General features: G+C 36.9%; 1 protein-coding gene across 6 annotated transcripts in view; it reads left to right on the forward strand.

The window, feature by feature from the left end:
- The window catches only part of ANO5 (anoctamin 5), a 65,507-nt gene that overhangs the window by 5,856 nt on the left and 33,336 nt on the right, over nucleotides 1-26,315 (forward strand). For 3 of the 6 annotated variants that reach the window (XM_080688138.1, XM_080688135.1, XM_080688137.1), the window contains exons 2-9: nucleotides 1,283-1,329; nucleotides 7,518-7,565; nucleotides 10,429-10,542; nucleotides 11,230-11,265; nucleotides 15,027-15,095; nucleotides 17,363-17,647; nucleotides 21,979-22,092; nucleotides 25,067-25,182. In XM_080688138.1, the coding sequence (XP_080544264.1) occupies nucleotides 1,283-1,329; nucleotides 7,518-7,565; nucleotides 10,429-10,542; nucleotides 11,230-11,265; nucleotides 15,027-15,095; nucleotides 17,363-17,647; nucleotides 21,979-22,092; nucleotides 25,067-25,182 (829 nt within the window). Of the gene's footprint in view, nucleotides 1-1,282; nucleotides 1,330-7,517; nucleotides 7,566-8,224; nucleotides 8,267-10,428; nucleotides 10,543-11,229; nucleotides 11,266-15,026; nucleotides 15,096-17,362; nucleotides 17,648-21,978; nucleotides 22,093-25,066; nucleotides 25,183-26,315 lie in introns of all 6 variants that reach the window. The other 3 variants (XM_080688139.1, XM_080688140.1, XM_080688136.1) reach the window with 3 other exon arrangements.

A 26,315-nucleotide genomic window follows, 5' to 3' on the forward strand; every position in this document is an offset into this window, starting at 1 on the left:
CTCTGTGAGTTAGTGTGAAAATGTGTCTGGGTCTATGACATGTGTGAATATCTGATTTTGTGTGTGTGTGAGCACTATGTATAAGAGCAAGCATATAGTCTGAGGTAATACACTTTCCTCTTTAATCTTTGTGTTCCATCTGGCTCTCAGGTAGCTTTCAGTCTTGTGGAGGAAGGAGTAATTGGGCTAGGTGCCAGAGAGGGCTACATTCAGGTGGTATGGGAGCAGGTAGGAGGCTAATCCAGGGGACAGATGAGGAGGTTTCTGGCAAGGCCTGAAAGGAAGATATCAAAACTTATATAATGTGAAAAATTAGCAAGAGTTAGCCTAGTCGAAAGTAGTAGTTAGTTCTAGGGAAAGAAAGCAGCAAGCTAAAAGGTGAAAGCAAAGCATAAGAGAGAACTAGTAGAGATAGGAGATAACCTGGTCTCTTTTCTACATTCTCAAATAAACATATTGCATCAAGTTCCAATAGCAGTTTGAAAATATTTTTTTATTTATTTTAAATCCAGCAAAAATAACTAGAGGAAGGAGGTGCTTGAAAAACTTTCTCTTCTAAAAAATAGAATTTTAAAATACTTTGTGTCAACTCATGGTCCTTGGTACCATCAACAGGAATCCCCAGTTTGGGGTGCAGTGAAGAAGGAAACTTTATTCAGTGTAAACAGTTTAATTGTGATACATTAGTGATGACAGAGAATCCTTGACCTGCTGTCTACTGCACGCCCCACACTGGGGTTCAAGCCTGCAACTCAGGCATGTGCCCTGACCATGTATTGAAACATGACATCTTTCATAGGTCGATGCTCAACCACTGAGCCACGCTGGCCGGGCTTATGTTGTATTCTTAAATTGCTTATTTGCAACCAACTTGGGTCCACTCCAGGAAAACATGCTGATAGAATATTAAATCTCACATGGTGAGAACTAAGAGATAGCGATGGACACCCCTATAGGATATTTTCCTCTCAGCAGTTTTGTGCCTATGTATTTAATAACTGCATTTATCAGAGTTAAGTTTATTTCTTGGTAGGTGCCATTATATCCTACATATCGGCATTTTCTTTTCTCCTAGATTATATACAGTTTTGGGCACTGATTTGTTTTGGAGGCTGTTTTGAACAACTTAGCTCCAGGAATATTTGGGGCATTTTATTTCAGTATTTTTTTCTTTGAACTTTTTGTTTGATTTTTGAATTCTTGTTTTCTCTATATGCAAACTCTTAACATATTCTGATCAATTGACCATTTAACATTTTTTTTCCTTTCTTATTTAATTTAGAAAGAAGACTCAATAGGGACACAAGCTTTGTTTTAGAAATGACTGAGGTAAGTTAAATATATACTAGCAGCCTATAAGTCAGAATGCAAAACCAAGACTAGGTTAGAAATGTACTTTATATGAATACCTTAGGTCTTTGTCCTTCAGATATTTACTCATACTACATTCTTTCTATTTTGTCCTCTAACCTGGTCATTTTTTATTAAGTAAAGCAAATACCATGTTTCATGCAGATTTAATGTTGGGTCTTTCTAGATGTTATAAGGGAGCAAACACAAGCTTGGATTTGTTTTCAGGATCCCTGTGAAATAAACTCAGAATGCTAAGACTTGATATGCTAGATAATAGTACTTGCCTTAACACTTTGATAGAGTATAATGCCGGTATAATATGTGAAAGCTTTTTATGTTACAATTATTAGTATGTGACTAGTGCTTATTGATGACTGTGCCAAAGTTCCAGTAATTCAACCTGAGTTAAGTAAACATATTAAATAAAATAATAAATAATAAAAATAAATACTACTTGTAAAAATACAGAATTTTCTCAACCAAAAGCCTTATTTTATTTATATAAACTAATAATTAGGATTTCTCGTATACAGAATATAAAATAATAACAATTAGGATTTCTCGTATACAGAATGTAAGCATTCTGAAGGTACTTCAGACAAAGTAGTCTTTCTGGTACGTGTCCTTGAATTGGGTTAAGGATGACCAAAAAGACGACAACAAAAATATTTCTTTAAAAATAGCTTTTTAGGAATGACTGAAATTCCCACCCTGGGAAAGAAAGTCTATCAGAGTAGGTTGGCTGTGTGCTAGTTAGCAGGATAAACTGGTTGACTAAAGATTCCCAGAAGTTCTGCAATTCCTTTAAAAGTTCAATGACCAAAATGCTGAAACAGAATATGAAAACTGAAGAGACTATGGAAATCATATAGTCCAGTAATTTTTACAGTATAACTTGTAGACCACCTGAATAAGAATTATATGAAAAATGCCTTCAAAATGCAAACCTTTGGGCCCAACCTCAGATTACTAATCAGAACACTTCAGAGTAAGGTTAAGAAGTCATGATTTTTAAAAAGCACCCAGGTGATTCTTATTGCCATTAAAGTTTGAAAACCACTGTCATAAAATAGTCTCCACAACTAAAGTGATATAATCTTATATTGAGAACATTTTATTGAGTAAGTGAATCAAGACAATTATCTAGAAAATAACATGAAAAATTCAAGTTTCCATTTCTTTAGGGCATTCTGAGGAAAGATTTATTTTATAAGACTGAACTAGTTTACGTGATAATAAATATATTGTCATTTTGTTCATATTGGCATAATAATAATATACTCCTCACAGATTTTTTATGTATTTCTCAAGTTAACTTCAGTTACAGTTTATATTCTTTGCTTCTGTGTTTATTTTTCATATTCATATATACTCTAGACTTAAATTTCTATAACAGAAAAATAATTTTTGTCATATTTATGCTGTTCCTTATCCCTTTGCAAATTTCAAGAGCAATGGATATTGCTTCCTTGCCTTTAACCTCAGATAGGACTTTATTTCAAAAAATTTTGCTCACATTTTTAAGGCTTTACAATTGGTTTGTCAAACTCAGAAAAATTCAACTATATCTTTTTAGTAATATCATATGCCATAGTTTATGGGGTTTTAGTTTTTAGTGTTGCTGAAATTGAACTATTGACTTGTTGACATAGTAAGGATAGTCTGATTTGAAATATTCATACTTTAGCTGATTTACAATATATTTAGAATCAGAAAAGACAGTTTTAGGGTTTATCAATGGAAAAGGTAGGTACTATGAAAATGTGTCCTTCCCACATATTCATCTGCATGGAATCAGTGGAGCTGATGGGCAGCCTGGACTTTCATTCACATCAGTAGTAACAAGGTGCTCAATTCATTTGTGCTGGGTTGTTGTCAGAGATAGCCTGGTGGAAAGCCATGAGTTTCACCATTATTGTCTAGAAGTAGAGAAGCCATCCCCACACCACTCCCTGCCATGGTGACAGTGGACGCCATGTAGGGAGCAGTAAGGAGGCATCTTTCCAGACAGTTTGGGATCAGTGAAGGCCTAAGGGTAAGCTTGAACTTCCACCTCTACCCAGTAGTAATGAGAAACCCTTCCACCATTCCACCAACCCTTCATATCCACAGAGGCTGAGAAGGAAACCTAGAATTTTACCCCCACCAGGTTGTAAGGCATCTCTCCACTTACCCCATCAGAGTGGTGTCAGAGAAGACTTAGTAGTAAGTCTTCAGTTTTAGTAAAACATGAGATTTAAATAAAATATATAATCTTATACCACAATACCCTACAAGTTTAGATTTCTGTAGAAAAACCACATATAATACCAAGAACCAGAAGAACATCAGCTTGAATGAGAAGAGACAAGCAATAGATACCAATGTTGAGGTGACACAGATATTAGAACTTATCTGATTAGGATTTTAAAGCAACTATCATCCAAGTGCTTCAGTGAGCAATTATGAACATACTTAAAACATAAAAAAGTAGAAAGTCTCAGCAAAAATATAACAGAAGTTTAAAGAAGAACCTATGGGAAATTTTAGAATTGAAAAATAGATAACTGAAATTAGAAAAAACACAACAGAAGATGGAATGGATAGAAGAAAGAATCACTGAATTTGGAGATAGGATAGAAAATACCCAATCTAAACAGAAGAGAGGAAAAAATTGAATAAAATGAACAGAGCCTCAGGCACCTATAGGACTATAACAAAAGATCTTGTATTTGTTACTGAAATCCCAGGATAGCTGGAAATATCTCAATTTGTTGAAATACATAAACCTACAGATTCAAGAAGCTGAAGAAACTACAAACAGGAAAAACTCAAAAAAAATTCACATCAATTGAACTAAAACTGGTTCAGAAAACTAAATATAAAAAAATTCTTGAAAGCAGTGAGAAAAAACACCTTAACTATAGGGGGAAAGTAATTGAAATTACAGTAGCTTTCTCATTAGAAACCCAAGGAAGTGCTACAATTGTTTTAAGTGGTCAAAAAAGTGCCAATCCAGAATTATATAGCCAATGAAAGTACCCTTTGGTATCAACAGAAAATCAAGACATTCTCAAAAGAAGGAATACTAATGAAAACTTTTGCCAGCACATCTACCCTAAAAGATTGGCCAAAGTAAGTTCTTTAACAGAAATAAATAATAAAATGAATATTGTAACATGGGAAAGGAGGGGGGAAAAAGCAGGAAGAGTAGAAATATGACTAAATACAATAGACTTTCTCCTCTGAGTTTTCAGAATTATGCTTGACAATTGAAGTAAAAATTTTTAACAATTTCTGATGTTCTCAATGTATACAGATAAATAGTTAAGATAATAATGAAGAGGTTTGGGGATATAAATGGACATGAGGGTTATATACTTCACTGATAGGTAAAATATACATATTGTGGGTTGTGATAAGTAATCCTATCTAATAAAAGAGTAATATGCAAAATAGCCATCACTCCGCTACACCCACAAGCCACGCCCATGAGCCACACCCACAAGCCAATCAGGAGCGAATATGCAAATAAACCCAACCAAGATGGCTACGGCCACAGAGAGCAGGAGGGAGGCTTGGGTTTCCCCTGCAATGGAGGAAGCCAAGCTTTCCGCCTGCCCTTGCCGGCCTAGGCCTCCACTCAAGGCTACAAAGTTTCAGTGATAGAAGATACATAAACCCAAACAGAAATGGCGGCAGCCACGGAGCTGGAAAGAGCAGGAGGCTAGGGTTGCCCCCGGCGATGGAGGAAGCCAAGCTTTCCACACACCCTGGCCAGCCCAGGCCTCCGCTTAAGGCTACAAAGTTTCAATTATAGAAGATACATAAATCCCAATAGAAATGGCTGCTGCCATGGAGCAAGCAGAAGGCTTGGCTCCACTCCAGGCTACAAAGTTTCAATTGTAGAAGATAAATAAACCCCAGATACCAGGGCCTCTGCTTGGGTCTCCAGGGGGCATGGCCGGCCTGCAAACCACCACAGGCCCCTCACCCAGGCCACCCCACACCCCAAGGGAACCCCCACCCTGATCTGGGACACCCTTCAGGGCAAACCAGCTGGTCCCCACCCATGCACCAGGCCTCTATCCTACCTAATAAAAGAGTAATGTGCAGATTGACCATCATTCCAACACAGAAGATGGCTGCCCCCATGTGATCAAAGATCCTGCCCCCATGTAGACACAAGATGGCCACCACAAGATGGCCAGCAGGGGAGGGCAGTTGGGAGGGACCAGGCCTGCAAGGGAGGGCAGTTGTGGGCGATCAGGCCAGCAGGGGAGGGCAGTTGTGAGGGACCAGGCCTGCAAGGGAGGGCAGTTGGGGGCGATCAAGCCTTCAGGGGAGGGCAGTTAGGGGTGACCAAGCCGGCAGAGGAGGTAAGTTGGGGGCAACCAGGCCTGCAGGGAAAGGCAGTTGGGAGGGACCCAGGCCTGCAGGGGAGGGCAGTTAGGGGAAAACAGGCTGGCAGGGGAGTGGTTAGGGGGTGATCAGGCTGGCAGGCAGAAGTGGTTTGGGCCAATCAGGAAGGCAGGCAGGCGAGCAGTTGGGAGCCAGCAGTCCTGGATTGTGAGAGGGATGTCCGTCTGCCTCGGACATCCCTAGAGGGGTTCCAGATTGGAGAGGGTGCAGGCTGGTCTGAAGGACACACACCCCTGTGCACTAATTTCATGCACTGGGCCTCTTGTGTATATATAATGTAATGTCAAAACCCACCACTTAAAAAACTATACATAAAGTGATACACTCAAAAACTGCTTAGATAAATCAAAATGGAATTATTAAGAAAGTTCCAATAACTGATAGGAAGTCATGCAAAATAAAAGAGAGAAATATAACACAGAAAACAAAACAAAAAAATAAAATGACAGAAGTAATTCCTAATCAATTATATTAAATGTAAATAGTCTAAACACAATAATTGAAAGACAGATTTGCAAAGGGCATTAAAAACATGAAAGTTAAAGGATTAAAAACATTATGGCTGAAAATATATACAAACATTAATAAAAAGCAGGAGTGCTAAATTAATATATAAAGTATACTTTGTAGCAAAGAAAAGTGCCATGGAAAGAGCAGGACATTACAGAATTACTAGAAGTGTCCATCCAACATTAAGATACAGGTAAGTTATATGTACCAAGTAATAGCATCATAATATATGAAGCACAATAATAGGATGGAAAGCAGTAATACACAAGTTTATAATTACAACTGGAGACTTCACTACTTTCTCAACAATAGATGACACAGCTAAAGAGAAAACCAGCAAAGATATAGATTAACTTAATACATCAAGCAACAGGATATAATTGTCATTTATAGACTATTCCATTTGACAGCAAGAGAATACACATTCATTTCAAGTACTTATGGAGCATATACCAAGATAAAACAAACCTCAACAAATTTAAAATAATTTATCATAGAGTGTTTTTCTTTTTACCACAATAGAATCAAATTAATCAGAATGATTAACAGGAACATCTCCAATAATTGGAAGCTAAACAACATTCTTCTATACAATTCATGGGTCAAAGAAAGTCTCCAGGAAAACACAAAACAAAACATTGAACTGAATAAAAGTGAAAATGCAACATAGTAACATTAGAGGGTTGTAGCCAAAACAATGCTGCTATCTGAGTTAATGGAATTCATTCAAGGTCCACAGGCAGATAGAATCACATATCAGTGAAATAGGATTTTGAGTATTTATTTACTTAGGCTCAGTCTTCCCACTGTTTCAGTAATGTCATCAAATGTATGAAAGGCCTAAAATAATCCATTGATTCTTCCCTTTGTTTTGGTCCTGTTGAGAATTCAGCATCATTAAAAGAATGGAGATCCTATTTCTCTGTAATATAGTGGTTCTTAACCATTTCTTGTGTCTCAGGTGTTGTTTTTTTCTATGATTTGATAAAGGTACCTCCAAAATTCTCATTCCCTCTCAAGCTCTCTCTCTTCACACACAAACATACACATATATACACCCACACTTGCATGAATACACATGCACATGTATACACATATATAGACACAGTTTTGCACTTAGTTTCAGAGCTCCCCTGAATTGCAGGTTTAGTATTTCTGCAGAAAGAAGCTAGAGCTTTTGTTGCTGAACATTATCTGCTCCCACTTGCATCATTATTAACAGCATTGTATCTTCCTTATGGTGCTAATTGCAGAGCATGAGCAGCAGAGAGACCAGCTTTCTCCTCAGTGAAGCAGGATTGGTAAGCAATGATCAGTACTATACTTTCTCTTTTTTTTTAATTAAATTTATTGGGGTAAGCCCTGACTAGTTTGGCTCAGTGGATAGAGTGTCAGCCTGCAGACTGAAGGGTCCCAGGTTCGATTCCAGACAAGAGCATGTACCTTGGTTGCCACTACATCCCCAGTAGGGGGTGTGCAGGAGGCAGCTGATCGATGTTTCTAACTCTATCCCTCTCCCTTCCTCTCTGTAAATTTATTGGGGTGACATTGGTTATAAGATTATATAGGTTTCAAGTGTTGATTTCTTTTTTTAAAATAAAGGAATTTTTAATTGGTTTTGGAGAGACTAAGGGAGGGAGGGAGAGAGAGAAGGAAAGAGAGAGAGAGAGAAAGGGAGAGAGAGAGAGAGAGAGAGAGAGAGAGAGAGAGAGAGAGAGAGAGAGAACTCCTAGCCTCTTCCCCTCTGACAGCTAGCTGTCAGTCTGGTCTCTATCTATTAGTCTGTTTCAATTTTGTTCATTAGATTCCATATATAAGTGAAATCATGTGGTACTTGCTTGTCTTTCTCTGACTAGCTTATTTCACTTAACCTAATACTCTCCAGGTCCCTCCATGATGTTTGAAATATTTTCTTTAATCCTGGGCAGGATTTGTTAACACTCTATCGATTGCTTCACAGCCTGCAAAGAGATACAATTTGTTCCTGAGGCGACGTCTTATGGTAAAAGCAGTGCTGAATGCTGCTGCTTGTGCTTGGATAGCTGCAGTGATAGTCTAAGTCATTTTTATCCCAAAGAATTGTATTGATTTGGGGGTGGGGGTCTTTGTTACTGATTCCTCTTCCCCGGGCAATTGAAGTTTTAGAATGGTAACTATTAATTTTTTTATCTGATTAAAGCTATGCAACCTTTTCCCAAAAATGTGTATGTGTATCATATATATATATATATATATATATATATATATATATATATATATATATACACACACACACACACACACACATACACACACACACACACACACACACACACACACACACACATACTGAGTGGCCAGATTATTATGCGTTCAGAGATCATAATAATCTGGCCACTCAGTGTATATACCCATTTTGACTGAACGAACCCTCAGGAAAATAATTGGAGTCATTATTCTTGTAGCTACTTGTTTATTTCTTAATAGTCAAATACTCTGTGATTTTTATTGATTTCTATGTGCATATTTTCTGTTACCAGAACTCTCCATGGACCTAGATTTAGCTTTTCAAATAGTGAGAGCACCTTTAAATATATGTTGTTTCCTTTTATAAAATACCATGCAAAATAGCTGTCACAGATTTAGAGCAAAATGATTATTGTTTTTCCCTTCTATTTTTTGTTTTGATTATATTTATTCTAATTAATTCTTTTGGCCACAGTTAGCTTCCATGAGTTTCAGTGAATTTCATGCTAATACTATGATTTACAAAAGAGCTCAAATGTTTATTTTGTTTACTTTTACTTTTTTAGTGATTTATAATCAGTGTATAACAGTTTGAGTTTTCTCATTTTTTTTTTTTACTTTCTTTTCAGAAAAGGGAGATGATTATGTAATTCTTTTGGGGCATAGAGAACTCAGACATAACATTTGAGTTACTATATTTTGATATTTAATCTTTAGACTCCCTAAATATTTTTGTTAACCTATTTTTTCACTCATTTCCTTCTATGCATTGGAAACTACTTATTTTGCAGACACATCAACTATGTGTTCATATAGATAAAATGCAGTTACTCTGTTCATGAAACACAGATCATACCTGAGATTTTTGTCTTATTTGCACATGACTGATCTACACTCATTCCTTTATATGGGAAGATTGTGTGGCCTGACTTGACTGAAAAACAGCACAGAGCACCATAAAATAAACTCACAAACTGATATAAACACCAATTATGAAAATTTAAAAAATCTAGTTCTTCATTCACAGGTTAGATACAAGAAAGTTGTCTATATTTTAATTTTGCATCACAGAGTTAGGGAGATCACTGACATCCACTGCCTTATCTGATTGCATCATTCTAAGTATTATATGGGGCTATTCCAAGTATTACATATAAACTGTAAAGAGAATTAGTCAAATATGAAGTTCCTTCTCTCTAAAGCTCTCTAGTGTCCTTGTGGTTTTGAAAGGGAAGGCACTAATGAACTATACAGCATGTGAAAGTTGAATTTGAAAGTTTGATTATTATACTGAGAGAATCAATAACACAAATTTAAACAAAGGATTGGCTTTGGCTCACCTAAGAAATTGATGTTGGAAGGAGATTTGCATGAGACTTTACTTGTAATGAAGCCAGCCGCAAGCTACCTGCTTCCTAATTTTTTACTGCACTTTGATTTTATTTGAACCCTTCAAAAGTTGAATTAGAGAGTGGCAATTTTATTAAATCACAGAATAGGCAATTTTATGAAATCATAATATAGTGAGATTCATTAACTAATCCTAAAGTAGTGTGTGACCATTCATTATTTGTTGAACTAATTGGCATGTTGTTTAATGAAGATAGCAAGTCTCTCTCTGAATATGCATTTTGGGATCAGTTTATACATATATTCATTCTATATTTGGGTATAATTTCATCATTTTTGTTGTGTATGCTTGTTGTTAATATACTCAGTTTCATCTTGAATCCTTGTTGTTTAATAAACATCTCCTTTATGGAACTTCATTTTCTAAAATAAGCATAATTTTATGTTGATGAAAACTCTGGTTACTTGTCTTCAACTGTCATTTTAGGACTGAAAAAAATTAGATGATGACCCAATTTTAGCTGATTAAGGATATCATGTTTTTGCCATTTGAAAATAAAACTGTTCTGTCATTCATGTCTCCTCCAGTTTGATAAAGATAAACAAAGCAAAGACTCAATCTTCTTCCGAGATGGGATTAGGCAAATTGATTTTGTGCTTTCCTATGTTGATGACGTAAAGAAAGAAGCGGACATAAAGATAGTAAGTACTTATGTGAAAGAAATGATAATAATAGAAGCAAATTCTGTAATTGGACAGGTATGTTCCCAATGAATTATATTGCAAAAGTCAGGGGCCTCCGAAGTGTTACTGAAAGCTGAACCTGGTTAAGAAGACTACAAAATAAGCAGCCTAAAAAGGAATGTGTGAAATCAGTTTTATTTTTTGGACTAACTTCTTTTTCCTCTTAAAAGTTACTTCTTCTATTTTTATATAGTTTACCTTAAATGTTAAATGTTACCTCTAAAATTTGAGTTGTATGTCTAAACATAATGTATATTTTGTATGCAATTTTCATTTCAGTTTTCATTAATCCACTCTATCTGAAATTTCCTTTAGATTATGCTCTGTTCCTTATCTTATTTTCTTTTCATTATAACATGTCCCTTTCTGAATTTGCTTATTTTTTTTACTTATTTGCTGTGTCAAACACCATAAATTAAGTTCATAAGACCAAGGACTTTGTCTTGTTCGTTGCTGTATACCCAAATGCCTAGGACAGTGGTTGAAGCATAATGGATGCTCAATAAATATTAGGTCCTTAACACTGTCTGACAGTCATACTTTACTTGTTTATTCTATTTTGCTCTCTACTTTCCTGGATGACTGTTTTACAACTTTTTCTCTCTCCTTCCACCTCCAATTCCTCCTCCCCATTTTCAAGCTTAGCTGACCACACTTTTATACTTCACTGGGAAAGCTGAAGTAAGTAGAAGCGAAGTTCTAAATTCCCATCACATCTGTCCATTCACCAGCATCTTCACCTGCATAATCCATAATCCGCTGTTCTTCCTGTTATCATAGAAAACTATTATTCTGCCTACAGCCAACACTTCCACTTATACCCTGGTTCCCATTTCTTCTTGCCTACTGTTCAGGAGTCACCAATACCACCCCCAGGTTTGGTCATTCATTAGAAGGATACACATGCACTGTATATAGTCATATGCAATGGCCATGTTTTATTGCAGTGAAATAATATAAATAAAGCATGGGACAAAGTCCAGAGGGAACCAGGTGCAAGCTCACAAGAATTTTCTTTCAGTGGAGTGGTACAGAATGCACTTAATTCCTTGGGTAACATGTGAAGTGTTGTCTACTAGGATTGTCATTAAAGACTAAGTGCCCTAGGATATTATTGAGGGCTGGTCACCTTCTCACCTTCTGCCTAGCACATACTAACACAGCCGTGGGCAAACTACGGCCCGTGGGCCGAATCCGGCCCGTTCGGCTGTTCTATCCGGCCCGCGGAGCCGAAAGAGCGGAGGGTTCTCTTGCTCTCCCCTCCGCTCCTTCACCAGCAGCAGTGTTAACATGGCAACGTCGGGAAACAGGGCCGCAGCTCCTTCTTCTGAGTGGGCGGATTTATATCCGCCCATTCAGTAGAAGGAACAACCTCTCAATCTTCCAGAGGCTCCTTGTAATGCCCGCGGACGCGTCCCCCGACATCACCCTGGGAATGCGTAGACACGTTATCGTGGTGATGTAGGGAGACACGCCCCTGGAGAGCACAGTATCAGAGCATTAGCTAAAAAGGAGACCAACAACACTGTTCCCACTGAAGTTGATGTTTTAAAGACCAAAAACCTTTCAACCCAGTCTACAATGCCATCTACATCTACGTCCCGGGCATAATTTGGAAGTTGCACTAAAGAAAATGTTTAATTTACTGTTTACACATTTTGTTCTTTTCTATTTGTTTTAGTTTTAAATTATTTTATTATATTTAAGTTTAATTTGAAAGGCTTTTGTACCTTTCCTTTGTCAGGCAATTTTATTTTGCCTTTGCCATCTTTAATATAAGGTATGTTATTGTGCTATGATTCCTCCATTTTTTGAAGTTTCAAATTATAATAATTAGTATTTACATTCTTCTTGTTAAAATGTTTGAAATGAATAAAACTATTGAAATAAAATAAAAAAAAGACCGTACCCTTTTATGTAATGATGTTTACTTTGAATTTATATTAGTTCACACAAACACTCCATCCATGCTTTTGTTCCGGCCCTCTGGTCCAGTTTAAGAACCCATTGTGGCCCTCGAGTCAAAAAGTTTGCCCACCCCTGTACTAACATGTCATAGTCCCAGATGGAAAGCAAATGATTAGCATAAACTGCATTGTTTGTATAAACAACTAAGGTAAAGTGAGCAACTTTTATCACTTCTGGGAGTTGTGGGAACCCTCCCGAAAGCCAGGTTCCCAGACCTGAGTGCCACTCTTGCAGGCAGGTCTTTCTAAGGAGAGCACTTTCAAGCCTGTGATACTAACTTCTCCATATGCTGGCTTAGGGATATTGCTCTTGCAAGTCTTTCTTCTCTCTTTTAAATTATATTTTTTGTTGTTCTTTACTGGGCTATTTTTTTTTTTTTTAACAAACAAATGTGCTGTCAATTCTTCCATATTAAAAAAAAAAAGCAAGAACAAATACTACCACTTGATCTCAATAAAAATAAATAAATAAAATATCACCACTTGGTCTAAATAAAAAAATAAAATGTTATTTTAAAAAAGTAAACTCATGATAAATGCATCAGTTAATGAGATGGGCAGAGGGGCTTTAAAAATATTTACTTGTTCATGAATGAATGAGAATTATTCCTAGAATGAGATGGTTCAGCTTTGACTATAGTCCTGTTTTGTTTTTATATAAGTTAGTGTGAATTAAGGTTGTCTAGATCAGTGGTCGGCAAACTCATTCGTCCACAGAGCCAATATCAACAGTACAACGATTGAAATTTCTTTTGAGAGCCAAATTTTTTAAACTTAAACTTCTTCTAACGCCACTTCTTCAAAATAGACTCGCCCAGGCCGTGATATTTTGTGGAAGAGCCACACCCAAGGGGCAAAAGAGCCGCATGTGGCTCGAGAGCCGCAGTTTGCCCACCACGGGTCTAGATAAATGAATAGATTGTAATAAAAAGATTATTGCTCTAGCAATTTTAATCTTTTTTTGAAATCCTAATTATACACATTACAAAGTGATTCATCATAAAAGTAGTGTTTAATGGTCTGTGAAGTAACAATCCTATTTCCTCGAACTCAGAGAAGTGGTGACTATATCACCTGCAAAAGCATTTGTTATTACAATGAGGATTATTCACTTTTTTAATATTAATACAATATTTTTAAGACTTTTTAAAAATAGGTTTTTATTTATTTAGGAAAGGAAAGGAGAGCGAGAGCGAGAACAAGAGAGAGAGAGAGAGAGAGAGAGAGAGAGAGAGAGAGAGAGAAACATGGATCAGCTGCCTCCCGAAATCACCCCGACCAAGACTGGAGCCCACAACCCAGGCATGTGCCTTGACTAGGAATCTACCTGGCAACATTTCAATGCAGGACATCGCTCAGCCAGTTGAGCCACACTGTCCAAAGCCTGATACAATACATTCAATACATTTAATGTCCCTCTCCTTTTTTTGTTTCCTGTTTGTCTTTTTTTGGTAACATAGGAGATGGGCAGCTGTGAAAGGGTAGCTGAGAAAGGAGACCTTGCACCATTATCACAGGCCTGTTCTGAGATGTAGTGAACATATAGTAAACATTAGAAGAGGAGGGAAAGGACATACTAAAATAACATTTCCTGGTCCAGAATGGCCCAGTGATTGAGTGTTGACCTAGGAACCAGAAGGTCATGGATCGATTACTGGTCAGGGCTCATGCCCGAGTTGTGGGTTTGATCCCTATTGTGGGGCCTGCAGGAGGCAGCCGATCAATGATTCTCTCTCATATTTGATGTTTTTATCTTTCTCTTCCTCTTCCTTCCTCTCTCTAAAATCAATAAAAATATATTTAAAAAATAAAGATATAAAATAATATTTTATTCCTTGTAAAGTTTGATTACATCTCAAGGTATCCATTTGACGATGAGTGTCCTCTAACTTCCTAGCAAAGCCTTTTAAAATTTCCATTATTATGAAATTTTCACAATGAAATCATAATTAAAAACCAAAAGTTTTTTCAGCAATCAGTGCATACTTTTGAAGCCCACAAGTGATTATTTGCATTTAATTTAATTTTACTTTTTCTAAGTTAACCTGTTCTGTTCTTTAAGATTAAAAAGTCATGATATTTTGGTTTAAAATTGTATTATCTATCTCATTTATTTGAAGGTTATTGATAGCTTTGTAATACTGCGTCTTCCCAACTAGAAGCATTATCTGTTTCTCTATTTTTTGTTGTTATTTAGTAAAGTTTTGTGCATTTTTTTTTTTTTCAGATAGAGATCCTGCACACATCCTGGAGATTATCCTTAGATATATTGGAATTTTCTAGTTATATTATGGGTTAAAGTCCCGGTGAAAAGCAGCACATAACATTGAGATGGGGATACTATATAGAGTACTTTATATGAAACCATAGGAGGGGCAGTGGACCGTCGGAGGCATCTTCATTATGTAACCAGTCTATTTATCACGGTGTAAATTGAAGTGTTCTGCATAATTCTATTGATTCGTTTTTCCATAGGAAAGAAGACAAAAGTTTGAAGAAAACCTAAGAAAAACAGGTCTTGAGTTGGAAATTGAAGACAAAAGGGTAAAAGTAGTTCATTTATACCAGAACTTTTGTGTTAAAATGTTCTTTTCTTCTACTCTGGCCTTTGACTAGATAAACCTTGTCTTGGGAGCAATGCATTAGTTTTTTTGGCTACAAATGGTAATACCTGTGGTTGTTCAGGTAAGTTGGTTTTTGCTCTGTGAGATGATGAGTGGAACACTTCACAAATAGACGTAAATAAATCTGTTCAGGATATGAAGAAAGTGAAGTGGTTTTTGTTTCATATCTTTGCCATTTTGTAAGCTGGCTATAATCTGGCATCCGATCTAGTTAGCCTGGCTAATTTGTAGTACAACTGATATTTAAGCCAAGGAACGTTTCTGCTCATGAATATGACAAAAATTTTTTCTAACCCACTGCCATTTACTATTTTTATAGAATTTCCTTCAAAATTATTTTTAAAGCCATATTTAAGTTTTCTATTCTGTCTATGAAACTCTAATACTCTCTAGTTCTAAATTAACACTCGTTAGTTCTTATCTATCCCTGTTTTTTACTGAAGTAATAAATATGTATTATACCACACACTCTATAACTATAACATAATTATTCTTCTGTTTAATGAATCCTTATTATCTCAAGTACTTCCTCTAGGTCAGGGTTTGGGATTTTGTGTGGCCCTGTCAAAGCATTAGGAGTGAGTTAATTAAATGTTTTATCAAATATAGCAGGTTAATTTTTAAGTTGATTATTTTGTACTAGAGGCCTGGTGCACTAAATTCGTGCACGGAGTAGGTGGGTGTCCCTCAGCTCAGCCTGCATGCTCTCCAATCTGGGACCCCTCAAGTGATGTCCAACTGCCCATTTAGACCCAGTGGGATCAGGCCTAAACGGGCAGTCGGACATCCCTCTCACAATTCAGGACTGCCGTCTCCCAACCGCTTGCCTGCCTGCCTGCCTGATTGCCCCTAACCACTCCCCTGCCAGCCTGATCAGCGCCTAACTGCTCCCCTTCAGGCCCGGTCACCCCTAACTGCCCTCCTCTGCAGGCCTGGTCACCCCTAACTGCCCTCCCCTGCTGGCCTGGTTGCCCTCAACTGCCCTCCCCTGCAGGGCCGGTTCCCCTCCTCTAACTGCCCTCCCCTTCAAGCCTGGTCCCCCCCCAACTGCCCTCCCCTGCAGGCCTGGTTGCCTCTAACTGCCCTCCCCTGCCGGCCCAGTCACCCCTAACTGCCCTCCCCTGCTGGCCTGGTTCCCCCTGAATTGCCCTCCCCTGCAGGCCTTGTCCCTTCTAACTGCCCTCCCCTGCAGGCCTGATCACCCCCACTGTCTTCCCCTGCAGCCCCAGTCACCCCTTACTGCCCTCACCTGCAGGCCCGGTCACCCCCAACTGCCCTTCCCTACAGCCCCAGTCACCCCTAACTGCCCTCCTCTGCTGGCCTGATCGCCCACAATTACCCTCCCCTGCTGGCCATCTTGTGTCCACATGGGGCGGCCATCTTTGACTACATGGGGGTGGCCATCTTGTGTGTTGGAGTGACAGTCAATTTGCATATCACCTCTTTATTAGATAGTATGGCCATCGAGTGATGTTATAAATATCTAAATGGCCCTTGGCAGAAAAAAAGAGTGTAGGCTATGCATGCTCTAAGTTTAGGCTATACATAGAAGTTAGGAAAAAAGAGGGACTGCATATTATACTTCCTAAGTGTTCCACATATACCCTAAGCACAATTCTGAGCACATGACTAGTTGCTAAATCAATATTTAAGAGATTTCCCAGACACATATGTATCTGTGGATTTCAGGCTAGTATACTTTGACACTGAAATATATATTTTAAAATATTATCTATTTACCTCTCTCTGTCTCTCTCTGTCTCTCTCTGTCTCTCTCTGTCTCTGTCTCTTAAACACACACACACTGTCCCCAAAAAATGTATACATACTTTACAGCTGATAACTCAATTGATGTTTCTTTTCAGATTTAACCCATTGGAATTAATAATTAATTCAAAATGTGTATACATTTTTTGGGACACACTCTATGTAAAACATATATATATATATATATATATATATATATATATACACATACATACACACACACACACACACACACACACATACACACACACAGTATATAACTGTCTTGAGCATTTGCTCTTCTAAAAGTTTTGCTGAATTTTAGTAGATTGAAAAATGCTGTGATATCTTTGTGTTTTTATATAATTGTTTCTTTTCCTTATTTAGCTCGGTAATAAACATATTAGTAAGCTTTCTTTTATTTTGCCTCTTTTTATATAGAACTCTGAAGATGGAAAAACTTACTTTGTAAAGATCCATGCCCCTTGGGAGGTATTAGTTACTTATGCTGAAGTGTTGGGAATCAAAAGGCCTATTAAGGAGAGTGATATTCCCCGACCGGAGAAAGCCCCCTTTCACTTCATTCTTGGACCTCTGAAGCTCCCAAGGAATGTGAAGCATCCTGATCCGGAATATTTCACTGTCCAATTTAGCAGACATCGCCAGGAACTCTTCCTCATTGAGGACAAGTCAAGCTTCTTTCCATCCTCAGCAAGAAACAGAATTGTAGGTAGAGAAGCCATCTGGGCATATCCCTTCCAGTAAGGGATGTGTGCCTGTGTTTTCCTTTATATGTGTGCATGGGCAATAGTGTGTCAGCAGGTGCTTCTGTGAAAATTTTGAAAATTTATTCAGTGGTATTGGGCATGTTTGAAATTTCACTTGTTCCACTTAAGTGTGTTAACCTCCCTACTTCTCAAACTGTTGTTTAAAATTGAATGGTGGACATTGTAAACATAGTAAAGAAAGAGACATCATGCAATGCTGGGAAAGGCATTTAATTGAGAACAGGACTTAGATTTTATAAGATCTTTGCAAAATAGCTTTATGATCTTAGAGTTTGGTTTTGTAAATTTAGTGCATAGTTGGAGGAACACTGGTTGTTCCAAATAGAAATGGATAGCATTTATATATAGATAGCATTTGAGAAACCACAGAACTTTTTCTTTTCATTAAGACCATTTTTAGTCTTTTCAATAATAATATTTCCTCTTCATTTGTAGTCCTAGGATCTTTAAGTTCACCATTAAAACCTCTCTTCTAAAGAGTCACATTTCTGTGCCATAGTTTGTGTTAAGATAGGAATAATACCTACCTCTCATTACCTTGAGAATTGAGTTTAGGTATGAAAGGCTTTAAAGTTCTGGAACAGAGTAAGTGCTCAGTAAGTGTTAGATATTATTATTATTGGTGTGATTTTAGAGGGGAAAAATGCAGGTTCTTTGTTGCTTTTACCCCTTCTCTCTATTGCATATTAATGTAGTCACCAGAGTTCTAACAATCACAAGACCCTTCTCTTGATTTTACTTACTCTGTTTCCCTGAGCAATTGGAGACTTCATTCCCTTTAGGTTCAGTACTTTTAAGTGTCTTAGAAGGATTTAAAAATAATAATTTTCTAGTTTTTACCTCTATTTTTTAATAATTCACTGACAGAAGTATTAAACAAAATGTAATGCCTAGAATTAATTAACATATAATGGTATGAATCTACAAACTAAAAATTGTGTCCCCTTTTCTACCAGGATTAAATAACAACAACAAACCTAGGAGGCAGCCTATAGGTAAATAAATAAAGAGCACATGGCATGGAATCAGAAAATCTGGTTTCAGGTCATGGTCATGAGTCCACTTCTTTCTAAATATGTAACCTCTCTTAAAATAGAGATAATGATAATACTGGAAATATTGGGAGAATGAAATAAAAGAATGTAGGTGAGATACTCTGTAAACTGTAAAGTACTTCAGATATCCTTCTTACATTGAAAAGTTGCTAACAAAAGACCAGTGAATCTGTAGGGACAAATTAGGAACTTGATCAGGAATAGAAATGTCAGTGTTCATTCATCTTTAGTTGTTGTTTGTAAAGAGTGTCGGTACCTTAGGTTAATTTAGTTTTAAAACTCAACAATTTCCCCTCATAGAGCAATGCTATTCTTGTTCTGTTGAGTAAGTTATTTGGGAGGTTAATGCAGAAAAGTCCTTTCCTTACTAACTTCATTCCAAATACTATAGTTTATGTATGTATAGATTGAACAGTATTGCAAGAGCATTTACATTTGTATAGAATTTCATACTTTTAAAAATATATTCACAACCATGTGACATATGCCCCTCACAATCTTCATTTTGTAACATCTTATTTAAATGTAACATAATTCTATTAAACATTTCCACTTCTGACAGCCATTGAGTTTATTTCCAACTTTTCTGATATTACAAATAATTCTGCCCTTTACAGCATAGTATTTACATATTTCAACATATATGTAAATTTTTCTGCAAAATGGATACCACATAAAATTTCTGGATCTAAATGCATACACATTTAAAATTTTATACATACTGCACTGTCCTGCTTTATAAAAAGATATACTAATTTAGAATCCTAGTAACATAAATAGACATGAACCCACAAGTCATAAATGTACATCTCACTGAGTTATCACAAAATGCACAGCCATGTAAACCACCACCCACATCAGAAGAGAAAATCTTTCTAAAACCCCAGAAACCCTAGTGCCTTTTCCCAATCACTATTCCCATTCTCCGGAGCAGAGATCAACTCTAACTTCTCATAGCAGAGATCAGTTTAAATTAAAAGAAATAAGCAAAAAAAAGAATCATACAGCATTTGTCTCAGCATTTATTTGGATGGTTAACTTAGCTTTGTATGAGCTTTTTTCCATTTATTTGTGTTGTTTCGTATGGAAATTGTTTGTGTATGCGTTATTATGGTTTCAATTTGCATTTCTCTGATAAGGAGATTGATCTCCATGAATATATTTATTGGTCATTTAGATAAAGCATTTCTATGAAATCCCTGCTAAAGTCTCTTGTCTGCTTTTAAATTAAGTCTTCCCTTGTTGATTTGTAACAACTGTTTATATATTTCCATTCACTATATATTTTATTGATCTTTTCCTACTTTGTGCTTCTCTCCTTTTTTTTAATAGTTTCTTTTGATGAACAGATGTTTTCTTTGTTTTGTTTTTAAAATATATTTTTATTGATTTCAAAGAGGAAGGGAGAGGGAGAGATAGAAACATCATTGATGAGAGAATCATTGATTGGTTGCCTCCTGCTTGCCCCCTACTGAGGATCGAGCCTGCAACCCTGGGCATATGCCATTGACTGAAATCGAACCAGGGACCCTGCAGTCCACAGGCTGATGCTCTATCCATTGAGCCAAATCAGCTAGGGCTGAACAGATGTTTTTAATTTCAATGTAGTCCACTGTCTCAAGCCTTTACTTTATGAATAATGCTCTTAAACTTTACCATCAAGATCATGCAGTTAATTTCCTACATTATCTTCTAGGAGTTATATTATTTTGATTTTCACAGTGAGAACTGCTATCCACCTGGAATTAATTGTGTGTGGTGTGAGATGGAGTCCATTTCCCCCATATGTATAGTCATTTAACTTGCTCCAATTACTGAAAACACTCATTCTTTTTTAATACTATCTTACAATTCTACTTTTGTTATAACACATATCTATGTAGGCATGGGTCTTCTGAGGGGCTTGATTCTATGCCTTTGACCTCTTTGTCTATTTTTGTATCAGTGCGGACAATGTTGAACTTTATCTGCATTCTGTAGTCCTGGAAAACAGGGACAGTTAATGAAAACCCCCACTCTTCTCATTCTGGGAAACTGCTTGCATAGAGAACCACCCTTACTCATAAGATTTAAAGAATATTCATAACCCCCACCTCCTAGTCTGATTTGACAGAACCATTTGCCACGTTATTCATCCCAAATTCAACTGGTAGTTGAAGTGTTCATCTGGGTTAGTTGTCTTTATCCAAAAATATAAAACTTCTTTTATATTTTTATTGATTTCACAGAAGAAGGGAGAGGGAGAGAGAGATAGAAACATCAAGGATGAGAGAATCATTGATTGGCTGCCTCCTGCATGCCCTACACTGGGGATCGAGCCCACAACCTGGGCATGTGCTCTGACTGGGAATCAAACCACCAGCTCCTGGTTCATAGGTTGATGCTCAACCACTGAGCCACGCAAGGTGGGTTCATTGTATTAGTTTTTAGTGTACTAGATTAACTTTAAATATCTGAAGTCCCACACAATTTTTAAATTTTATATGTGGATGGCTTTTTTCCTATTTGTCCTAAGTACAACCTATTTTAATTGAACTCACCCCTACTAAATACTCAGTTTAAGAGACTAATATAAATAATGATGATATAAAAAACAATCAGAAAGGCAGAAATTCTGAAAAGTTGCTGAAACACAAAAAGCAAGTAAGATTGAATTGACAGACATGCAAGAGCAGAAGAGACCGAAGTCTACAGTATATAGAGGAGAAAACTGATATAAAGATATGAGTGATTTCACAATAACTATAGAGAGATGATCATCTGAGTTAATAAATTCAGATAACAGAGAAATAAACAGAGTAATTAATGAAGAAGTATTTGAGACAGCTTGTCCAAATATCAGTTCTACTCTATATTCCCCTAATTGAATTGATGGTGGTGACATTAGACTCCAACTTGAAGCCCTAATTGTGGCAGGAATTCTGGCACAATAGACTTCCAGAGGATTGTGGGAGAGGAGAAGCAAAATAAGTTATGATTCACTCTTTACTCTCCCTAAGGGAATAGGAGGCTCTCATACCCAGGAGCTGAAATACCTGCAAATTCCGTATAGTCCCACCCTCCACCTCTTTCCCCAAAACAACAAAGGGAATGTTCTTTCTGTAATCAGAGCCCCTATCTACATTCAAACAAAGTAGACATTTTTAAATTGTGGTTGACAAAAATGTGGAAAGCATAGTCATGAAATGTGTGCCTCTTTATGTTTATCTTACAGGTTTATTATATTCTTACACGATGTCCTTTTGGCATAGAAGATGGGAAGAAAAGGTTTGGGATTGAAAGACTGCTGACTTCTCACACTTATTCAGCTGCCTATCCACTCCATGATGTAAGTCTTAGTTTGGTTTTGAAATACTGAGCCCATTTTCCTTCTTACACATTCAGAGGTTGCCTTATCGGGAGAGAGAATCTTCCCTTTGCTTTCTCTTTTTGACAGGTTGCTTAATTCTCTCACATGTTGGGAAAATCCCCAAAGGTACCCTAGTTCCAAGCTGAGAGGAGGCAGAGAAAGAATTTATAATTACAAGTACTCTGAAACAAAGTTAGCGCCTCTTCACACTGAAGTTTTAATGGAAATAAATTCATTTGGGGAAAATTATTACTTTTGCACATGATTTTTTTTTTAGGACCCATGTTGAAAATGCAGTGATAGTAAAACATTTTAGAGCATAATATTTGGAATTTCTATCTTAATTCATCAGATCTTTTATCATAAAGTTTTAAAGCAGTAAAGGAGTTGAATTATATGACTGCACTTAATGCATGCATATATTCATTCATCAAAGGAATAATTTGTCTTAATTATATATAAAGCATTGTGTTAGGTATCATTGGAAGACATCAATGAATCACTCATAGACTAGGAATTTATGGGAAATAAAGCATGTACACAACTTCAAAGCAAGCTAAAGACTTCAGTCCATAAGAAAGATTCAGACAAATAACTGAAATTCAGAAGAATTATTCTTTGAGGCCATCAGATCATTGTGCAAAATTATTGAGCTTCATAAGATCAACAAGGAAGTGACATTTTTTATGATACCCCGCTCAACCAAACCTGAAATCTTGACAGCCTAGTTTCTGGGGGCTTCTGAGGGAAAACTTTCCTTTTAGATATTACATATCTAAATATCACCACCCATTGGAAGTAGACATCATATGACTAAACATATATGAACTATTTTGACATCAACTCTTGGAACTTTCTTTTCTTTTATTACTGTTTTACTCTTTGATACTTATAGAAGACTTTTTAATGACATGCTCTCTGTTGGAGAAACACATTCCTTAGGAATATATAAGAACCAAGTATTTCCATTTAAACAGGTGGCATCTAAGTCATTGCTCATGTTTTTGAAGGCAGTGTTGTTGTAGTAGTTTTGAAAAACCCAAAGCCAAGCTCTCTCTGTTCTGGGACTTACACTGTTATGCCAGCTGTTCTCTGTCAGTATTCATTCAGCAACATGCTAATTGACTCTAGTCAGTTCAGTATTGGTTAGTTGATTATCTGTGGTATGGTTCCTATAAGGGTACAGCAAAATTTTCCAAAATGAATACAGTTTTCAACAGGAGTATCAATTCAGGTGACACCATCCTCCCCACCATTCCAAGCCTTGCCCCTTTCCTTCCCCCATATTTTTTTCCTGAGGCAAAATAAATTCTAGCAGATTATGGATTCTAAAAAATGCCATGGGCATAAATAGAGAGATCTATAGTAGGTTAATAAACATTGGCAATGCATTTATTTTGTCAATCTTTTCTCACATAAGGGCTCATTCAGTTCTTTGAAGATTTTGAGGATTGTTTGTTTTTAGGGCATTAATTCCTCTTCCTAATCCCAAGTCATAAAGCCAAACTAAAAAAGATAAATATCCTCAGTCACCAGAAATGTTAATCCATACATCTAGCCTTCCAGAATGCTTATTAGAAAACCAGTGTTACTGCACCATTGTTAGTGAGAGCTTTAATTTACTGTTAATTTTACTTTTTATTTCTTCCCTTTCCCCTGAATTCAAGTTTATATGCTGGATTTTCCTTTTATGTATTTAAAGAATAATTTTTCCAGATACACAGATAGGCTGCTTCTTTTTCTATTTCAGTCCTCAAGATTCAGTAGGATTAGCTACAGAAGAAGAAAACTGTTGGGATCTGGATAATATAAAATGTTATACATTATCACATAGAGATATTCACATGTGCTTAATTATAAATTGTGTTTTTATTTATTGCTGTCTTGAGCAGTTCACTTGTCTAGGTGAGCAGTTACAAAGAATGTATTGAACAGCTGTGTAGGCCGTGTTCTGCTGAGGGGTGTTAATAACCCTGTATAATACCTAACAGTGGAGAGAGAACTTAAGCATGAAGCAGTACTGAGGCTAAGTGCTAAAGTTTGTTGTATAGATTTTAAGTTCTTTGGGAAATGGATATCAGTGCAGACAAGACAGGTTCCCTAGAGGGGATTCCTATCATAGCAGTATGACTTCGAATCACCTATTTAACTGCTCTTGGGGTTTATCTTTTAATTTCTACAATAAAAATGTTAGCTTATTTCTAAAGTCCCAGCCAGGTATATAATTCATATGCATCCTGAGCTGTGCATATTATGTTGGATTTGAGTAGAGAAGAAAGGGTACTCCTGGTGAAAAGAACAGCTTGAGTAAAGCCAGAGCCTCAAACTTTAAACTTGCATTTTTAAATAATTGGGTGTGAGAATTTAATAAATAAATCACTATTATTATAGATTACTAGAGGCCCGGTGCACGACATTCGTGCACTCAGGGGTGGGGAGTAGGGGTCCCTCAGCCTGAACTGTGCCCTTTAGTAGTCTGGGAGCCCTCGGGGGATGTGCGACTGACTGCTCAGGCCCGCTCCCTGAGGGGAGGGGGGGCTAAGCCCCAGTTGAACATCCTTAGCACTGCTGCGAAGGCATGAGAGGCTCCCGCCACCTCCACTGTGCTTGCCATCAGCCCGGCTTGTGGCTGAGCAGCCCTCCCCCTGTGGGAGCACACTGACCACCAGGGGGCAGCTCCTGAATTGAGCATCTGCCCCTGGTGGTCAGTGTGCATCATAGTGACCATTCGTTCTGTTGTTTGGTCGATTTGCATATTACCCTTTTATTATATAGGATTATAGATTTTAGTAAATAATTTCACATTCATTCATTTTCACATGAAAATCCCAGTCTAAAAACAGGGTAAAAAATTCTTTTATATTTCACTAACCTCATAAAAGCTGTGTTGGTTTACTTTTCACCCTCATTTTTTGCTTGGTCATTAATGTACTTTCTTCTTGAATATTTGTAGGGTCAATATTGGAAGCCATCAGAACCTCCTAATCCTACCAATCAGAGGTACATACTTTTCCAGAATTGGGCTCGGTTTTCCTACTTTTACAAGGAGCAGCCTTTAGACTTGATTAAGTAAGTTTCTTACATAAGATCACACTAATGATTAAAACTTGATAATGTGATTTTTATTTACAGTGGCATCATATTCCATTCTTTTTACTACTCTTACCCACTACATTTTACACCTTCCCAATTTTGTATCTACACTATCATTTAGTCATTCCTTTGTGAACACAGTGCTGTTACCAGATGCTATTAACCATCCTGCAGAGATAGCTCAGTGGCTCAGAGGTTGGGCCTTGGTATTTGGGTAGGCTGGGTTCAAATCTAAGTTCTCCCTCCTAGAAGCTATCTAAACTTGTTCAAGGTACTTAACCTCTATGACGCTCATCTGTAAAATGGGAATGACTAGTACTTTCCTTTTGGCGTTATTTGATTCTTAAATGAGATACGTTTTTTAGCACAGGAGCTAGCACTTACTGCTTAATACATAATATTTTTGTTTTGTTTTCCTCTCAGTCCAGGAATTTAGAAGATAGCAGAAAGGTTGGGTATAGCTGTGTGTGTGTGTGCGTGTGTGGGTGCGTGTGTGAAGACAATTGCTCTATAACCTCTTTTTTTTTTTCCTCTTTCATTTTTGGGCTCAGGCAATTGACAAGCTTAGTGTCTGAGCCTGTCTGAGTTACATGCTCTCAGACAATTTCTTAGTTTTATTAGCTAAGTAAGAAGACTATGGCTGCAGGCTTCTGCTTCAAACCATTACAATACTACATACATACAGGATGTTAGGGGCCTCCTACTATGATTTCAGTAAAGGTATAATCAGATTAGAACAATTCACTTGGTGATTAATGTTTCTACTGCCATGCTTGTACAGCATCCTTTTTAGAAGACTGATTTTGATGCAAACATCCAAATCAATTGAAATGTTATCACAACAGTTTTCTCTAAGCAAATAAGAGAAACTTTTAAGAATAAAAGATAGCTAGAATATATAAACTAACGTTTCTGTAAATCATTATATGAACTTTATTTCTTGAGACCTTTTTTTTATTTTCAAGAAATAAGATTCTTGCTATTTGAAAGGGAGGAAAATGTAATTCTTTAAAAATAAGGAAGTTAAATAAAATTAATAATGACTATGGGAAAAAATTTTAAAATCTTCTCATTGGGAAATTAAGGTTATGCCTTTATGTTCAGATCTG

This window comes from Plecotus auritus (assembly GCF_963455305.1).
Source record: "Plecotus auritus genome assembly, chromosome: 9".
Taxonomy (NCBI): Eukaryota; Metazoa; Chordata; class Mammalia; order Chiroptera; family Vespertilionidae; genus Plecotus; species Plecotus auritus.